At 45.3% G+C, this 20586-nt stretch overlaps 1 protein-coding gene across 1 annotated transcript in view; it reads right to left on the bottom strand.

Annotated features, from left to right (window-relative positions):
- Window positions 1-3893: 3893 nt before the first annotated feature.
- Window positions 3894-20586, bottom strand: part of VTN (vitronectin) — a 31343-nt gene continuing 14650 nt past the window's right edge. Inside the window, exons 5-8 of the mRNA XM_075196674.1 lie at window positions 15290-15446; window positions 8640-8789; window positions 6350-6652; window positions 3894-4113 (exon numbers count right to left, since the gene is read on the bottom strand). Coding sequence (XP_075052775.1) covers window positions 3986-4113; window positions 6350-6652; window positions 8640-8789; window positions 15290-15446 — 738 coding nt within the window. The 3' untranslated portion in view covers window positions 3894-3985. The remainder of the gene's footprint in view (window positions 4114-6349; window positions 6653-8639; window positions 8790-15289; window positions 15447-20586) is intronic.

The following is a 20586-nucleotide window of genomic DNA, read 5'->3' as shown; positions in this document are numbered from 1 at the left end:
CTGTACAGAGAACTCATTCACATCAGTCCCTGCCCCATTGGCGCTTACAGTCTAAATTCTCTAAAATACACACAGACAGGCAGAGACAGACTAGGGTCAATTTTGATAGCAGCTAATTAACCTATGTATGGGCCTTATGTATGGAGCCCATCCTTCTCTTTCTCCATACATAACTCCAGGGACCCTTACCATGTTTTGTAAGCGCAGGGAAATATTATTATTATTACCATTTATCCTTTCAGTTTAAATTTGAAATGAGGCCATCATTACAACGGCTGAAAAATGGCACGGGACTATCAAGTTTAACAACTTATGGGCATGCATAGGATTTCTAGATGGAAGTATCAAATGCTACAGTAAGCCTGAAACTCAAGGAGGAACAAGGGGATACAATAGGTCACCTGTCCTGACACCTCCATAACTGTAAATCCCACCAGACCCTTTATTTCAGTGACTCCTGCACTCCCATGTTGGTGGTCCTGGATTAGACAATATAACCATGACCTGACTAAATGACAGAACATAGAGCAAATTAAATCAGACAAGGACAGAGTTACTTTTTGTGTCCCCCTTAGGACCCTGTTTTCTATGATCAAAGTCATTGAGTACAAGTTATATCAAACTTTCAACCATCATTAAGATTCCCTAAAGGTATGGCAGATGCAATCGATGTATCCATTATTTCATCTTTTGACGCTGATCAATAGAGTCTGAGTGACAGCTATACGCTCCCTTGGAGTATAACCTCAATATTATACGGAGCTTTACATCGGCATTAACAATCCAATCTTTTATGGGTAACAAAAGATTATCATATGCATTATTTCATAGTCAACCAGATCGTGAGCGCTGCATATTAGTTTTATGTTTCTGTACGTTTACAGGTGGGCGTAGCCACCTTGGTTATGCAGCAGCCTGACCTTTTGACGTGATTTTATTTATACGATTATCCTTTTTTATATATTTTTTTTTTTATATATTATATTGGTGTTGGTCTACCATTTATTCATAATTTGGCGCCGTATTAGGGGTTGTTGTGTTTTTTAGCATTTTTTTTTATATATATAAAATGTATAAAAATGTTTTCATTAAAATATACTGCACCAAACTCATCTATTAATATGGGGCCTGATTCAAATGCAATGTGAACGCAACTTGCATTTAAAAAAACAAAAAAACACATGTAACTTGCACGCAAGTCTGCCCTTCTTACAGGTTTCCAATCAGGATCTGAAGAGTCTGGTGACTGTTATAGAAAGATGTAGAGACTACACATCAATATATATGTAAGCTTTCAAGACTTATGGTATACAAGTTAACCCGTGCATGATACTCATGCATTCTAGTCAAATCAAGCTACTTAAGGTGTTAAAAAGTTTCTTGTCATGCATTTGGGCCTAGCCCAGGCCTCCTCAGGGGAAGAGCGTTACTTCCCGACGCAAGCGCCCTTTTTTAACGTGGTTTTGTCCACATGTCACCACCTCATCATTTTTCTCCATCACCTCATCCTTCATCTTCATCGCCACATCCTTCATCAAGCTACTTAAGGTGTTAAAAACTCCCCACTGTCACCCCCGGCAACCACCAACCACTCCCAACTGTCACTTCTCCTTCAAGAAATATATAGGTCAGTGTATAACTCTGCCCAGCAGGTGGCGCTGCAGCTTGGTTTTTTTTTTTTCACACACACGCCACTAGGCATTTATATAGTAGATTATGAGCCTAGAACAGTGATGGCTAACCTGTGACACTCCAGGTGTTGTGAAACTACAAGCCCCAGCATGCTTTGCCAGTAGATAACTAGCTGATAGCTGGCAAAGCATGCTGGGGCTTTTAGTTTCACAACACCTGGAGTGTCACAGGTTAGCCATCACTGGCCTAGAACATTCCACTATTGCTGCTCTGCAACTCACTGCAGCGCCCTCTACTGCATCCTTCACAAGTAACAACAAATCTTTAATAATGCATTACTACAGCAACACACTACAGCAAATTAAGATACTATATATTTTTAGAATGTAACAGCTTTTTGTTGCTTAAATCCACACTATTGACAGTGAATTGCTGCAAACTGTCCTGACTCTTCTGGCATTGTCCCAAGTTTCGCAGTTTGTCCACATATGTTTTTTCCCTGACAATAAGGGATTTTGTGACTGAAAAATGCAACCCAAATGATGTTTTGTTACAACATGTGCTTATTTTTATGTGAATGCTCCTGTCTTTGCATAGCTCTTGTGAATATTCTTCTGATGGGAGGAATGGGGTGTTTATAGTTCAATGCGAGCAATGCACATATTCCTCATAACCTTATATTGCACCCACATCCAGGACAAGATTTTGTGTTGCAGGAAAAGATGTAAATAAGATCATTGTTGCCTACACTCCAGGAATGTCCGGTAGACTCCCGAATTTTTGGGAGTTCTCCCGGACTCCCGAGAAAGCAGGCAAACCTCCTGGATTCAGCTATCTCTGTTGGTGTAGTGGGTGGGGGCGGGGCCAACTGTGTCATATAGGCCCCGCCCCCTGCGTCAATTGGCCGTTTGCCACGGGGGCATGGCCTAACACTGTAATTCGCATGGCCTCGCTCCCTCGACAGACCCCCTCCCGGACGGCTTCCTTGAAGAGTCGGCAAGTATGAATTAGATTCAAGGGTGTAAAATGCACATTCTGGGGGGATTTCCCAACTTACATCCAGCAAGATGACCTGATTTTTATGTGTGTACTGGATGTGTTGGGGCTTTTTAAATTATAATTAAATTACATTAGGACTACATTCAGTACAGGGGCGGATCTAGACAATTGTTCTACCCGGGGAGATTTTAGGCCATGCCCCCTTTCTGATTTCTAAGGCTGCCAGCGGCTGCACACTGTGCAGGTCCGCTCGGCAGTGACAGTATGCTGCCCTGCTAGGGGTAGGGGGGGCGATTGCCCTGATCGCCCTCCCCCCCCCCCTGGATCCACCACTGATTCAGTATTCATGTTACAATGTGGGTTATTGAATGCAATGCTGTGCAGGCCCTTGGCATTTAATAAAAATGCACAACTAGAGGCCTAGAATCGTAAGTAAATACTGACATGAACAGCACAAATCTGATACAAACGGTGGTAATATGCAGTTAGGCACATTCTAAGGATCCTAGTTCACTCTTCAATCATTGGCACTGAACACTTAATTCAGAGAATTAATAATTACATTTGCCTAAGGAAGTTATGTCAGAGAAAGTCCTATTGGATTTTTACATTACAAACAATATCGCCTGAGGGTCTTAATGAAGCTTTAGACCTGTCAGTCTTTTAGATAATGTGTCCCTTATTTCCCATGTATTAGTGTTTATTCATTTCCCTCCATTTCTTTGACCCTTTTCCTGTTTTCTTGTTCTCAATGCTACACTGTTATTATAGGCGTTGTTCTACTTATTTCAAACTTTAACCACTAATGTTATATACTATTGCTATATACTAATTGCATTATTTATTTATATATCTACTAATTATACGCATGGTATTACTTATTCCCCTGATATGATACCTGCCATAGGCTCCAGTTCTGTTGGTGCTTTAATACTCACTTTTTTTCTTACTTAGCCTGGTGCCTGGACAAGCAACCAATTAGGGAGTCACTGATGTACTGCACAACTCCCTAAATATTTTCTGTTACTGCTGGGTACGTGGTACACTCTAATGGTGACATGGCCTTGCCCCCATTCACTGTATGTCCTAATTTGAGGACCCCCAAAGTTGGGAGGTGTGATAGAATCAATTAGGTAAATCATTAATAGATGTTTAAAGGCATCAAAGTGGGTTGTTGGCCATAGAAACGTGGTCATTTTACTGTATGTGTTGTGTAATTTGCAGAAGGAAATGTCTAAATGGTACACAGAGAGAAACACACATTTTCTGTACATTTCACACTTTATGTCGTAGAAGTACAAGCTGAATTCTCTGGGGATATTGGTGGTTGAAAACTTGTTGATATGAAACATTTTTAACCCCTTGACTTTTTTTCCATTAGATCTTTCTTGCATCCCAGCCAGTATTCAGCAATGGACCTTGGGTAGCGAGGATAGACGTTATCCACACGCTTAGTCTGGAGGTTCACACGGTAATATTTATCTGTGGGGGAAAATAAAAACAGGAAGCCGTGACATCAGAGGAGAATATATTAAATGGCAACACTTTATGTACAGGGAAGGCAAGAACAACATTTAGCAACCAATATATAGTTGAACTATAGCTGGAGTGATGCATTGTGGGAAACATAGATCAACAGCAGATTCGATGCATAATGTTGTCCTTTGGAACAAACCAGACTCTTTCTGGTTCTAAAGCGCTTCAATACTGTTATGACTGCATCTTTACCATTAAAGGACTTGCCCGGAAAGTCTAAAAGATCTAATATATGTAGAGTTTGGAGTAGAGAAGGGAAAGGGGGACATGATAGAAACTTTCAAATATATCAAGGGTTTTAGCAAGGTCCAGGAGGGAAACATTCTTCAAAGTAAGAAAAGTATTAAAACACGAGGACATGTACTGACACTGGAGGGAAGAGAAGTATTAGAACACAAGGACATGCACTGAAAATGGAGGGAAGTAGGTAAAGAGGAAATGTGAGGAAAAACTACTTCACAGAAAGGGTAGTGGCTAAGTGGAATATCCTCCCATCAGAGGTGGAGCAATTTAAATATGCTTGGGATCAGGGGCGGATCTAGAGAATATTTGTACCCGGGGCGATGTAGGAGGGGCGATTTAGGCCCCCCCCCTTTTTGACATCTGAGGCTGCCGGCGGCTGCACACTATGTGCAGGTCTGTTCAGCAGTGACAAGCAGGGACAGTGTGCTGCCCGGATGCTCTGATTGTGTTTAAAACACAATCAGAGCAGCCGGGCAGCACACTGTCCCTGCCTGTCACTGCTGAACGGACCTGCACATAGTGTGCAGCCGCCGGCAGCAAGCCCCTGCTAGGGGGGGGGCGATCGCCCCGATCCGCCACTGCTTGGGATAGATATAAGGATATCCTTAGAAGGAACTAAGGATCAAATAGGGATTGAGCTATAATAGGTTAAAAAATGGGCAGACTAGATGGGCCAAGTGGTTCTTATCTGCCATCAAATTCTATGTTTCTATGGGTTCATTTTATATGTTATCTCAGTCAGTGTACATAAACAAAGATACAATTTACCTAGACCCTACAACATGAATTCAATATATTTTTTTTATGCCAAAAGGATATTGCAATGTCATTCAATATTAATATGTATTTACTGTTGCAGACAAACTCTTCTCATAAGGGCCATGTACTGAAATGACCACTGGTTCTCATCAAATCAGCAGTTGGCTATTACCTCAGTCTGTGCATCAGACCCAGTGGTCCTAGCAGCAGAAGCAGCCAGTACAAACACATGACAGATGTCGGGGGGACCACCAGTGTTCTAATCCATAATGCCATCAGCTCAGGTTCTAACAAGCCATGGGCTCATACATACAGTATATGTGACTTAAGAGATGACTTTTCTTATTGGGTCAAAAAGTATTTTAGGTTCAATTCCCTTAGTCCTTTAATGGAATATGAAGTTTATTAACATTATTCTAGCAATAAGGGGTCGCTCTCCTGGACTCCTTCTATCTCGTTAACCCAGTTCTGTGATCTGTATAAACATAGTCAAATGTGATCACTGTTTATACAGTACAGGGGGGCGTGGTGTCTGCGCCCATATAATTTAGTAAAGTTTTGTATCATTATATTAAGGAGCATTAGATGAAAACATTTCATTGTAATTTTCTGGGATTGCTCTTTGTACATAAAAGAAACCATGGGAAATATTATGGAAAATAATGGTTTGTGACTTGAGGTCTCAAGAAACCCCTACATTTATACATCCTGCCCCCACCCTTAAAAATAAATAAATACAAATGAATTTACTTGGGTATATTAAGAAACTAAAAAGTTAATTTGTGTAAAACCAAGAAAATTGTTCTGGCGCTAAAGGAAAATTAACACTGCATTAAAGTAATTAAAAGATTATACATAATTCATGCAACATTGAATAATGGTTTGTGGTGCTGACTGACATCAACTGTATTACTGATGAAAAATGGTAAAATCTATTGCACTAGACTAGAGTCCTGTTTACCGACTTAAGGTGTGATTACTGTAATAGTATATAATAGTGTATCATTATTCTGACACTCTTATAGGGTGAAGACTGGCAGCACAAAGGTGCATCCAACTAATTAGGAATTTAAGTGGCCCTTGATGGCCCTGCTCAGAGAGCCCTTGAGGCAACTGTTCCCTGCCCCCTGGGAAAACCTTCCTATAATATAAAGGCTCCTTCCTCTGGGTTATTACATACCATTTTTAAAGAAATAGACACTTTGGACTGGCTGACATTTGGGTTGACTCTGAGGAGGAAGCCAGTCTGGATCACCCTCCTCATAATCAAGCGTATAATCTGAATAATCCGCATAATCCGCATATTCAATCCAGCTGGGTCTTCTCTTGCGGCTCTTCCTGCGCTTGGACTTTCTCCTCTTGCTACGACGTAAGGGAGAACGTTTCTCTTGGCGAACATATATCCGGCTTGGCAGCACGGCATCTACTCCATTTGGCACCCCTTTCCAGTCAGAGTTTATACTCCTAGAACCTTCACGTTTACCTGGTGTATATATGAAGACGTGTTTATAATGGATGAACATATCAGTCACAAACATTTTTCAGTGCACAAAAAGTTTCAATAAAATACACACAAGCCTAAATGTCAGACACATTTAACACTTGTACAACATGTATTCTCATATTTCTATGAATAGTTTACACGTCATTCGGACTTATTCACTAACTTTACATTTAGGCTTTTAAAGTGTGCAGTGAAGCAAAGAAACCAACAACAAATTAAATTAGATTAAATGTGGGATATACCGAGCGCGGGCTTGTTTTTCTCTGGTTTTGTTTCAAAATATTGCCTTTTTGTCATAGCAGCTGTCCATCAAGCCTATTTAAGGCACATTTGGGTGTGGCTCACAAGCCAGCCCTTGCTAGATGTAAACCCCTATACCTGGGAGGTGAGTGCATCTGATTTTAACTGCATTTTAATGGTGTTTAAAGCATATAGGTCATTGTAGGACCTGCATATAATGAGGTTCCCTTGATGTTGGGATGCAGGCTTAAATCTTTTGATCAAAATATGAACTAATACCTCATGTTTTCATTTTGCTAGACACACACAGATATGCAGTGAAGGGGATAAGCGCTGGCAACTGTCTTTTTGTTTTGTATACATATTTGGGCATTTATATTGCCATGCAGCTGGTACCACATACAATATGGGATATACCGAGCGCGGGCTTATTGCCAAGCAGCTGGTACCATACAAAATGTGGGATATACCGAGCGCGGGCTTGTTTTTCTCTGGTTTTGTAACAAATTAGATTTTATAAGTCTAATACACATTGGACAATGAACACAACTATCTTTACTATTGGGTTGAGTTTACTAAATTCTTTAAAAAATATTGTGATTCACATAGTTGTGGGCATGGTCTCCATTGCCAGACTCCTGTATACTGTGCTGGCCTCATTGAGCTCATTTACAAAGTACAAATTCATTGGTACGTAGTGCAAAAGCAGCTTTGAAACCATTGTACAAAGTGGGCTTCTGAAAAACTAGACTGCCCATTACCCCCTCCTCTCCATTAAAATCTTCCTCCATTACCACACACACACCAGTGGCAGATGCAGGCGGCACCCGTTGTCTGTGACCTATCCTGCAAGATTCTGAATATCGGAATTATGAGACAAACCTCTCAAATCGGGACTGTTAGGAGGTATGAAAGGCACCCCTACCCCTATATACACAATTATTGCCCATTCCTACATGAAGTATAAGGGACAGTAAGCAGAGAAATGTATCTCCATGGGAAGAAATCGTACAGAAAGAATATTTTTTGTATTTGTATTTACAAAATGTGTGGTGTCTAAAATAATACTTGTAGTTAATGTTTTGTTTTTAGACTTGTTGCACTAGGGTTACACTAAGGCACCTATTGTTTAAAGTGCACGAAACATGCACATCACATTATACCATAGTGGTGCAGTGATTAAGATTGCTGGCTCACAGCTATAGTGGCTTGGATTCAATCCAGAACCTTAGATATGTATCCATGGAGTTTGTATAGGCTTCCTCTGGCTGCTCTGGTTTCCTCCAGTGGTCAAAAGACAAACTTGTTTTCTGACTACTGGCTATTTAATGTTTGCTTGTGATAGAAAAAAATATATTGTAAGCTTCACTAATGTGCCTGTATGAAGTTTTCTTATTGTGCAGGATGTAAATAAAATGTAATAACAATTTCATCTATCACCATGGGAGAAACTACAAATTCACAGAGGAAGCACAAATGTAAATTTTTAAGAATATATTCCCGCATTGTAAGCTAGACTGATTGCGGGCTTCTGTGGGGTGATATCTGCTGCACCTCTGACATGATTTGTGCTCCATCTAGGAGAAGTTTATGCCATTCACAATACTTCTCCTTGGTGAATAAACAAAATCCCACCAAGTTTTGATCTAGCCATCCGGCAGCTTCTATGCATACTGAGAAGCAGCTTTAATGCGTAAGTACATCCAAAAGAACATCACAGACTTACCTCTAAACCAGTTTCCAAACAGTAAGTCGAATAATTCCCAGCTGTCATCCTGCATCTCCACATATTGTGTGAATACCTCTGATGGGCCTGCAGCAAGGCACTCTAACATGGTAGGTTGGTTAGTAAATTCATACTGCCAATACTTGCTACCTGTGAAGAAGGAACACATGCTTAGACTTCAGAGAGGCCTAAACTATATATATATATATATATATATATATATATATATATATATATCTTACTTGTCAACTCTCCCGGAATGTCCGGGAGACTCCCGCATTTAGAGAGAGTCTCCCAGACTCCCGGGCGAGTGTGGCAAAATCCTGGATCTGCCCACTTCCTAGTGATGTGGGCAGAATTAGGTCACAAACGCCGCGATTCCTGGTCCCCGCCCCCCACTGTCAAATGACGCATTTTGCGTCATGACGTCACGGGGGCGGGTCCAAAATGACGCAGATTTTGGAGGCCCGCCCCCATGACGCCCACCTCCCCCGCAGGCTCCCGGATACCAACATTGTAAAGTTTGTAAGTACTTATATAAATTATATAAATTAGAGTGATGATTCTAGGAACAATGACTAATTTGATTGAAATGTAAATGCATGAAAATGCTACTAAAATGTGTCTAACCCTACAGGGTTTCCAAATATGCAAAAGCCAATCTGATATTTGCTTTTAATATTTAACTAGATAAATCAAACTAATTGCTGTTGTTTTTGCTGTGGATTACTGCAGTCTGTTAGCAAATAACACCCAATGTGGTGTTTTCAATAGTCCTACATCTGAGAATTGAACAGGCACATAGCTTCACACTAACGTAGCTTATACAAAAATATTGTCCTAAAGACGCTGTTAAAAATAAATAAAATGCTGCAGTACCACATATGGCCAGTAGGTGGTGAAGCAGACTATACATTCAGACAATCTATATATAGAAAAGAAGTTTGTTTGTTTGTTCACGCTCTCAAGGTAAAGCTGCCAAGTCTTACATAGTTATTTAGTATAAAAAAGTAACCTATTAGGCCACATAGCGACAATGCGACAAAGAGACAGAGAGACAAATATTGAAAACACAACCTTGCACCACCTGTAGCTGGTGCAAGTGACATGGCTACAAAATATGCCGCTAAGAGATGCCCAAAGCTTGAATCAGACGATTGTGTGTACGTTCGACATTCGACGCGCCCTTACGTGCATACCCCCTTCCCTCCCATGTTCTGTTCTTCAAGTCGTAAGCAGTCGGAAGTGCGTTTGGACATGAATTGCATGAGAATGCGTTCATTGACCATGTGCAGAGCAATTTCCATGCAAGATACAGCACGCAATGGGACATATGTATGTATGCTATGTACTGTATGTATGTACAGGGTCGGGGGGTACTAATTACCCGGGCCCTCACTGCAGACCTTTCTTTTTACCTTTCTTTTTTTTTTTGGAGTGATGAAGAAGGCATGGCACAGTGATGAAGGAGAAGTGGGGGAGGAAGCTGCGTGGCACAGTGATGAAGGAGAAGTGGGGGAGGAAGCTGCATGGCACAGTGATGAAGGAGAAGTGGGGGGAGGAAGCTGCGTGGCACAGTGATGAAGGAGAAGTGGGGGAGGAAGCTGCGTGGCACAGTGATGAAGGAGAAGTGGGGGAGGAAGCTGCGTGGCACAGTGATGAAGGAGAAGTGGGGGAGGAAGCTGCATGGCACAGTGATGAAGGAGAAGTGGGGGGAGGAAGCTGCGTGGCACAGTGATGAAGGAGAAGTGGGGGAGGAAGCTGCGTGGCACAGTGATGAAGGAGAAGTGGGGGGAGGAAGCTGCATGGCACAGTGATGAAGGAGAAGTGGGGGGAGGAAGCTGCATGGCACAGTGATGAAGGAGAGGTGGGTGGAGGAAGCTGCGTGGCACAGTGATGAAGGAGAGGTGGGGGGAGGAAGCTGCATGGCACAGTGATGAAGGAGAAGTGGGGGAGGAAGCTGCGTGGCACAGTGATGAAGGAGAAGTGGGGGAGGAAGCTGCGTGGCACAGTGATGAAGGAGAAGTGGGGGGAGGAAGCTGCATGGCACAGTGATGAAGGAGAGGTGGGTGGAGGAAGCTGCGTGGCACAGTGATGAAGGAGAGGTGGGGGAGGAAGCTGCGTGGCACAGTGATGAAGGAGAAGTGGGGGAGGAAGCTGCGTGGCACAGTGATGAAGGAGAAGTGGGGGAGGAAGCTGCGTGGCACAGTGATGAAGGAGAGGTGGGGGGAGGAAGCTGCATGGCACAGTGATGAAGGAGAAGTGGGGGAGGAAGCTGCGTGGCACAGTGATGAAGGAGAAGTGGGGGAGGAAGCTGCGTGGCACAGTGATGAAGGAGAGGTGGGTGGAGGAAGCTGCGTGGCACAGTGATGAAGGAGAGGTGGGGGGAGGAAGCTGCATGGCACAGTGATGAAGGAGAAGTGGGGGAGGAAGCTGCGTGGCACAGTGATGAAGGAGAAGTGGGGGAGGAAGCTGCGTGGCACAGTGATGAAGGAGAAGTGGGGGAGGAAGCTGCGTGGCACAGTGATGAAGGAGAAGTGGGGGAGGAAGCTGCATGGCACAGTGATGAAGGAGAAGTGGGGGGAGGAAGCTGCGTGGCACAGTGATGAAGGAGAGGTGGGTGGAGGAAGCTGCGTGGCACAGTGATGAAGGAGAGGTGGGGGGAGGAAGCTGCATGGCACAGTGATGAAGGAGAAGTGGGGGAGGAAGCTGCGTGGCACAGTGATGAAGGAGAAGTGGGGGAGGAAGCTGCGTGGCACAGTGATGAAGGAGAAGTGGGGGAGGAAGCTGCGTGGCACAGTGATGAAGGAGAGGTGGGTGGAGGAAGCTGCGTGGCACAGTGATGAAGGAGAGGTGGGGGGAGGAAGCTGCATGGCACAGTGATGAAGGAGAAGTGGGGGAGGAAGCTGCGTGGCACAGTGATGAAGGAGAAGTGGGGGAGGAAGCTGCGTGGCACAGTGATGAAGGAGAAGTGGGGGAGGAAGCTGCGTGGCACAGTGATGAAGGAGAAGTGGGGGGAGCAGCATGGCACAGTGATGAAGGAGAGGTGGGGGGAGGAAGCTGCGTGGCACAGTGATGAAGGAGAGGTGGGGGGAGGAAGCTGCGTGGCACAGTGATGAAGGAGAAGTGGGGGGAGGAAGCTGCTTGGCACAGTGATGAAGGAGAGGTGGGGGGAGGAAGCTGCATGGCACAGTGATGAAGGAGAAGTGGGGGGAGGAAGCTGCGTGGCACAGTGATGAAGGAGAGGTGGGGGGAGGAAGCTGCGTGGCACAGTGATGAAGGAGAGGTGGGGGGAGGAAGCTGCGTGGCACAGTGATGAAGGAGAAGTGGGGGGAGGAAGCTGCTTGGCACAGTGATGAAGGAGAGGTGGGGGGAGGAAGCTGCATGGCACAGTGATGAAGGAGAAGTGGGGGGAGGAAGCTGCGTGGCACAGTGATGAAGGAGAGGTGGGGGGAGGAAGCTGCGTGGCACAGTGATGAAGGAGAGGTGGGGGGAGGAAGCTGCATGGCACAGTGATGAAGGAGAAGTGGGGGGAGGAAGCTTCATGGCACAGTGATGAAGGAGAGGTGGGGGGAGGAAGCTGCATGGCACAGTGATGAAGGAGAAGTGGGGGGAGGAAGCTGCATGGCACAGTGATGAAGGAGAAGTGGGGGGAGGAAGCTGCGTGGCACAGTGATGAAGGAGAAGTGGGGGGAGGAAGCTGCATGGCACAGTGATGAAGGAGAGGTGGGGGGAGGAAGCTGCATGGCACAGTGATGAAGGAGAAGTGGGGGGAGGAAGCTGCATGGCACAGTGATGAAGGAGAAGTGGGGGGAGGAAGCTGCATGGCACAGTGATGAAGGAGAAGTGGGGGGAGGAAGCTGCATGGCACAGTGATGAAGGAGAAGTGGGGGGAGGAAGCTGCGTGGCACAGTGATGAAGGAGAAGTGGGGGGAGGAAGCTGCGTGGCACAGTGATGAAGGAGAAGTGGGGGGAGGAAGCTGCGTGGCACAGTGATGAAGGAGAAGTGGGGGGAGGAAGCTACGTGGCACAGTGATGAAGGAGAAGTGGGGGGAGGAAGCTGCGTGGCACAGTGATGAAGGAGAAGTGAAGGGAGGAAGCTGCGTGGCACAGTGATGAAGGAGAAGTGGGGGGGAGGAAGCTGCGTGGCACAGTGATGAAGGAGAAGTGGGGGGAGGAAGCTGCGTGGCACAGTGATGAAGGAGAAGTGGGGGGAGGAAGCTGCATGGCACAGTGATGAAGGAGAAGTGGGGGGAGGAAGCTGCATGGCACAGTGATGAAGGAGAAGTGGGGGGAGGAAGCTGCGTGGCACAGTGATGAAGGAGAAGTGGGGGGAGGAAGCTGCATGGCACAGTGATGAAGGAGAAGTGGGGGGAGGAAGCTGCGTGGCACAGTGATGAAGGAGAAGTGGGGGGAGGAAGCTGCGTGGCACAGTGATGAAGGAGAAGTGGGGGGAGGAAGCTGCGTGGCACAGTGATGAAGGAGAAGTGGGGGGGAGGAAGCTGCGTGGCACAGTGATGAAGGAGAGGTGGGGGGAGGAAGCTGCGTGGCACAGTGATGAAGGAGAAGTGGGGGGAGGAAGCTGCGTGGCACAGTGATGAAGGAGAAGTGGGGGGAGGAAGCTGCATGGCACAGTGATGAAGGAGAGGTGGGGGGAGCAGCATGGCACAGTGATGAAGGAGAAGTGGGGGGAGCAGCATGGCACAGTGATGAAGGAGAAGTGGAGGGAGCAGCATGGCACAGTGATGAAGGAGAAGTGGGGGGAGGAAGCTGCATGGCACAGTGATGAAGGAGAAGTGGGGGGAGGAAGCTGCATGGCACAGTGATGAAGGAGAGGTGGGGGGAGGAAGCTGCGTGGCACAGTGATGAAGGAGAAGTGGGGGGGAGGAAGCTGCGTGGCACAGTGATGAAGGAGAGGTGGGGGGAGGAAGCTGCGTGGCACAGTGATGAAGGAGAGGTGGGGGGAGGAAGCTGCAGGGCACAGTGATGAAGGAGAGGTGGGGGGAGGAAGCTGCGTGGCACAGTGATGAAGGAGAAGTGGGGGGAGGAAGCTGCGTGGCACAGTGATGAAGGAGAGGTGGGGGGAGGAAGCTGCAGGGCACAGTGATGAAGGAGAGGTGGGGGGAGGAAGCTGCATGGCACAGTGATGAAGGAGAGGTGGGGGGAGGAAGCTGCGTGGCACAGTGATGAAGGAGAGGTGGGGGGAGCAGCTTGGCACAGTGATGAAGGAGAGGGGGCGGAGCAGCATGGCACAGTGATGAAGGAGTGGGAGGAGCATGGCACAGTGATGAAGGAGAGGTGGGGGCGGAGCAGCATGACACAGAATGATGAAGGGGAGGCAGCATGGCACAGAGTGATGAACGGGGGGCAGCATGGAACAGAGTGATGAAGGGGGGCCAGGTGAAGGGGGGAAAGCAGAATGGAGGGCGCAGTGTGAACTTAAGGTGGTACCACGTGCTTGTGATGAATGGGCACAGGGGGCTTGTGGCAATGTAGTGTGTGTGATGGCACAGGGGGCTTGTGGCAATGTAGTGTATGTGAGGTAGGTGGTGTCTGAATAATGGGTGCTATTTTGTTTGTGGAGTGGTGGTGTGGCAATTTACTAGTGGGGAGTATTAATTTAAGATGGGGTGGTATGGGGGCTATTGAATGTGGGAATGAGTTTGGGGAGAATGAGGTCTCTTTTTTTTAAATGTGACTATGAATTATTTAAGGCAGTGATGGTTGCGGGAAATAGGTATATTTATGAAATGTAAATACTATTAATTTATTGCTGGGGCGGTTTGCAGGGAGAGAAATAGGTTTATGTATTAAATGGGAATACTATTATTTTAATGTTGGTGCTGGAGGAAGGCCTAATTATTGCTCGAGGGTGCTATTGATTTAACGCTGGGGCTGATTGGTATTTTCTAAATGTACCCATTTTTTCCAAATAGGGCCCCCAACATTCCAGGATCCAGACAAGCCGCAACTAAAGAACCAGCACCCACAGGTTGTGAAAGTGACAAGAACAGGTAGATGAGAGCAGGAGAGTCTGTGAAATGTTGTGATTCTAGTGGGACAATCCCAATTTTTGGTAACTGTTCTGCCCAATGGTGTTAGATGTCCTGAAAGTCAGGAGTGCTGGGACATATGTCACGCTCCGGCGGCGAGCAGGCACTGCCCCCTTGTGCCAATGGTGTACACAACAATGCAGGGTTTTTTTCTGTAGGAGGGTGGCCTAGCGCTTTTCACCTGCTAGCCACGCCCCAATGGTACATAGCCACGCCCCCAATCGTAAGAACATTTCCACCTTTGCAAAAATTTTTGCCATGCTCAATTATAAGGGGGCCTCATGAAGTTGTTGTACCAGGGCCCTGAATTTCTCTTGGCAGCCCTGTGTATGTATGCTATGCATATATATCTGTGATGTGCCATTTGGAAAAAACCTACTGGGTGGATTGGCCTCAATACATTTCCTATGTTTCCCGTTATGATTTTTTACTACATCATTCACCGACTGTGCCTTCCACTTCTTCAACATAATTAGAAGCATACTAGGTCAGTATTTGTGTGATAGGTTTCTCTGTAAAATGTTCCTAAACTTTTTGTATTTGTATGACAGTCTTCTCTTTAGTTGTAAAACATTTCACACTGAATAACAAAAATACCTTTGAAGAAAAAAGCTTTCTCTGTGCCCTGGATATCATTAGCAGGAAGAGAAAATGCAGCATCAACATAGTTTGGAATGTTCCTAAAGCCGTCTTCAATATTACGGGGATAATTAGAGTCCAGAACTCCATCTGAAAAGCGCCAATACTGAATACCCTACAAAATCATAAGAAAAGCATGAGTGAGCATGGAGTTCAACACTATGGCCTAAACTGACATAACATGCAGCCTCTCCATGTACTTAAAGGCACAACGAAAGTTCCAATTGTTCTAATTTTCAGTATTAAAACAGAATGGATGGCTGGTTCTATTGCGAAGGCTTTAGTGTGACATTAAAAATGGGAACTAGTAGCATAACTAAATCTAGTGACATGGGAGCCTACCTTACTGCGCTCAGACAGCAAAATTCAAATCACATCCATGCCATTGCTGTTGCTATCTCTATTTGGCTGCTGGACCAACTGAGCCCAGCTGTCAGCAACCTGGACCACATGCCAAAGCTGCAGAAACTATGCTATAACCCAACCAGAAGAAGGCAATTAACCTCCAAAATGTCGCTCCTGAGGACTTGCAGAAACACCCATATATGTCTGTTGGAGGTGTATATTTTGCACCTGTTGTAGGGCATGTGTACGTGCTCGCTGATGTTCATGTAAACCAGGCACACTTGCTGCTTATCATCTCAAGGTGTGTAATGCTCTACATATGGACTGAAGTACATTATTTCCTCCGTAGGTAGGACGTCTCACTCATATGCTGACTTCCTCAACTATAAATTCATCCTTTCATCTTGCAACACTGCACTTTCCCTTGCCAAGCCTACATACTTCTCTAATATCCACCAAGTCTTCTAACACCTATCTTCTCTTTGCTACCTTCAACTGATTTCTCTGCCCACATGCACCTCCTCTCCCTTCCTCACAACCCATGATTTTGCCACTTCAAAGACAAAACCGACACAATGTTACAAGTTTTTCATTGTGCAAAATCCCACACACCCTACCCACCTTCTCCAGTACTCACCAATCTATCCTCAGTTCACGCTCTCCAGTAAACGACAACACGATTTCTGCGCTCCTCATTATCTCACCCTACAAACTTCCCCGTCGACCCTTTTCCCTCCCAACATCTATGCTCCATCTCCCCCTCTGCATGCTCACCTCTAGCTCAACTGTTCAACCTTTCTCTCCCCACTGACACATTTCCAACCTTCTTTAAACATGTGTTCATCTCATCAGTCCTTAAAAAAAATCTCTTGACCCAGCCCCTCTCTTCATCTACTGCCCTATCCCCCCCCCCCCAGCCTACCTTTGGGTCCAAACTACTTGAGTGAATTGTGTACTATCTCACTTTCTGTCCTCTCACTTCATTCTATACTTTCTACAACTGGGCTTCCGCTCACAGCATTCTACTGAGACTGCACTCACAAATGTGATCAACTTACAAATCTAAAAGGTCACCTCTCCATTCGGATCTTCCTGGGTCTCTCTGCTGCTTTTGAAACTGTTGATCACCCTGTTCTCCTGCAAACCCTTCACTCCATTGGCCTTCGTGACACAGTCCTTTCCTGGTTCATCTGTTAAGGACCCATCAGGGCTTTGGGGGCCTCTGCTTTTCTAATTGTACACCTCTTCTCTTGAGGGAACTAATTCGTTCATTCGGCCTCCAGTACCACCTCCACGCTGACGACACCCAAAACTACATCTCCTTCCTTGACCTCTCTCCTTCTGTACTAACTTATGTAACTGTTTCTCTACTATCTCTACATGGATTTAACAATGCTACCTAAAGCTCAACATGTCCAAAACAGAGCTTATAATTTTCCATTCTCCACCTCACCTCACCTCAAATCTCTATTGCTGACAATAAAGCCCAATTTTTCTCAGCTTCCCTAGCCCACACCTTGGTGTAACACTTAAATCCAGCCTCTGCTTTAGTCTCTCTCAAATTCCTGTCACCCCTCAACCCTAATGCCAGAATACTCCCTTTTCTTAACCAAATTAGTAGCAAAACTTTTATTCACTTTCTCATCATCTTCTGAATTGACAATTGCAACCTCCACATATCTGGCATTGACCTCACCCATCTATTCCCACTTCAATCCATCCCGCTGGAAGAATGATCCTCCTCTCTCACCACTCCACATCTGCTGCACCACTTTGCTTCCCAGCTCCTTTAAAATCCAATTTAGTTTCCTTACCCTTACATACAAAGCCCTAAACAACACTGACCCTCTTCACACATCTCAAATCTCATCTGAAAACCCTTCTCTTTGTCAGAGGTTAGCCTACTCCCACCTATATTACCCACACTAAAGCACCCTCACAACTGTGCCAATCTTCACTCTGAGCTACACTAGTTCCGCTTGTTTCAGCTGTGCCTTCTTGTTTTTGCCTGCATTAATATCGTCCCTATTTTAGGTATGTCCTGTTTTCCCCACTGTCCGCCGCTGCAGAGCACTGTGGTGTCACAGGTGGTTGATTAAGCTGCCCACGCACAATTTTAATCAAACAATCCAATTCTAATAAACATAAAAGTATTTATCCCCTTTGACATTTTTAACATTTTATTTTGTTACATCATGGAATCAAAATGGATTATTTTGGAATTCTTACCACTGCAAAACAAAATACTGTGTAATATCAATAAAAACAACTGTAAAGTTTTTTCTTAGTTAATTACTAATAAAAACAGATAATAATTTAAACATAAGAATTAACTAAATAAACCCTCTAGGATTGCAGTTTACCTGTATACAATTAAGGTGTTTCAGTCCATTTAAAAATAAACACACCTGCCTGTGACGTTGGTTAGTGCAATTCCAAATAAGAGATTTATCATGAGAACCTTCAAAGCAAATCCAAGCAAAGGTTAATAAAGTCACCAATCAGGGGAATACTAGCAGAAGATTTCAAATGACTTTTAACATCCTCCGGAGCACTGTCATTAAAATGGAAAGAATATAGCATAACTGTGAACTTGAAGGCACTTGTTAGGGAGGCCACAAAGAGGCCTATAACAGAGATAAAGTTTTCCATGGAAAACCTGAAAATCTGTGCTTTATAGGAGGGTGGCAACGCAGGAACTATTGTTGAAGAAAACTCATGTAGTTTGCCAGAAAGGCTGTGTTAAAACAAGGGGTGAACACCAATGTCAACGGTGGCCAACAAGTCAGAGACTAACATCCATAAAATATCTATAGATACCGCAAAGAGCGATGTTTAATTATTTATACACACACATACATTCCCTCCACTATTCTCTACTACCGTCTCAGCAACTACCCTTCTGACTCCTGATCCTCTCTAACCTGGCTTCCACCCCCTCCACTCCACAGGAACTGTCTTGACCAAAGTCACCAACGATCTTCTTTTGGCCCAATCCATGGGCCACTTCTCCCTGATTATGCTCCTAGACCTCTCTGCGACCTTTGACACCATGAAACACCCTCTTCTACTCCACACCCTTCACACAATTGGCCTTTCTGACACCGTACTTTCGTGGTTCACCTCCTACCAGCCAACCGCTCCTTTTCAGTTTCTACCTCTGGTTCCTCCTCCCCCATCTATCCTTCTCGTAGGAGTCCCACAGCGTCCTGTCCTTGGCCATCTGCTCTTTCCTCTGTACACCTCCTCCCTGGTTGAACTCATCAGTTCCTTCAGCCTCTAGCACCACCTCTATGCCGACAACACTCCACTCTACCTCTCACCTTCTGATCTTTCCCCTTCCCTTCTCACTCGGGTCTCCAGTTGCCTCTCTGCCATCTTCTCTTGGGTGTCCTTACGCTTCCTCAAACTTAACATGGGCAAAACTGAACTTATTGTCTTCCCTTCATCAAGAGTCTCCTCCTTTCCCGACCTCTCTATCACTGTTGACAACACCACTATCTCCTCTGTTCCCCAACTCCGCTGCCTGAGTTTCATTCTGGACTCCTCCCTTTTCTTTCACCCCTCACATTCAATCTCTTGTCCAATCCTGTCACTTCCAGCTCCGCAACCTCGCCTGTATCAGACCCTGTTTATAAAAACGTACCAGTCCTCCACTTAACCATTTCACCATGTAGTATCTCATCCTCTTTCATCCTTCATCTCCCACTCTTGCTTCTTGCCCTCAGATCCCCTTACATTGGCTCACCCCCATGTGTCAGCTGTTTGTCTGCCACTTTCCCTTTAAATTGTATGCTCTAGTGAGCAGGGCCCCCTTCCCTCCTGTTCTCATTACCTATAACATCTGCTCACCAGCTACTCTGTGTACCTCCTTCTTGGGCTCTCTGTCCATTGACTCCACTCCTCCATTGTCTTTGCACCTCTTTCAGTGGCTCTAAACATGTTAATTGCACATGCACTAATGGGCTCAGGTTTCACCCTGCGCTAAATATACCCCATGTTGAGAGTTGTACTGTTATTTGTTTACTTTATTGTTATACCATGTACTGTCTTGTTGTTTGCCCTCTGTATGGTGCTGTGGATCTCATGGGGCACCCTATAAATAAAGGTTAATAATAATAATAATAATAATACACACATACATTGAAAATCTAACATAATTTCTTGCTAAGACAAAACAATTAAAATGTTTATTTAACTTGTGTGTTGCAATTTTCGACAATTCTCAGACCTCCTCATGTGTCATCAGACTTCCCCACATACACGTTACATGTCCTGTCAGACTTCCCCACATGCCCCTCAGACCTCTCCACATGCCCTTACATGCCCCTCAGACCTTCTCAAATGCCCCTTACATGCCCCTCAGACCTCTCCACATGTCCTTACATGCCCATCAGACCTCTCCACATGCCCTTACATGCCCATCAGACCTTCTCAAATGCCCCTTACATGCCACATGCCCTTACATGCCCATCAGACCTTCTCAAATGCCCCTTACATGCCCATCAGACCTCGCCATATGCCTCTCACACCTCCACCACATGCTTTCTCAGACCTCCTCCACTTACCTTTATAGCTGGAGCCCGCAGAGGAAGAAGGGAGTCCACACTGCACTTCCTACCCCTCCTCTGGTATGCTGCGTGACCTCCCTGCGTTGTCATGCGTGATGTGGAAGTTAGCTGCTCCTGGTCAGTGTTATTCTTTGCTTTATAACAAAGCAAACTGGCATGGACAGTTGGGGGACAATCCACCCCTGCATAGGGTGGGACTGTTTATGGCAAAATTCATGGGAAGTCAAGTGACCCAGGCTTTTACACTAAGGCCCTTGAGTCTCTTATTACAATGTTCCTGATGGTGTAATAATTGTGAGATTTTTGTCAGAACTTAATAGTCAGGGGCGGATCTAGGAA

This window comes from Mixophyes fleayi, chromosome 2, assembly GCF_038048845.1.
Source record: "Mixophyes fleayi isolate aMixFle1 chromosome 2, aMixFle1.hap1, whole genome shotgun sequence".
NCBI classification, from domain to species: domain Eukaryota; kingdom Metazoa; phylum Chordata; class Amphibia; order Anura; family Limnodynastidae; genus Mixophyes; species Mixophyes fleayi.
This window is presented reverse-complemented; position numbering and strand designations above follow the sequence as displayed.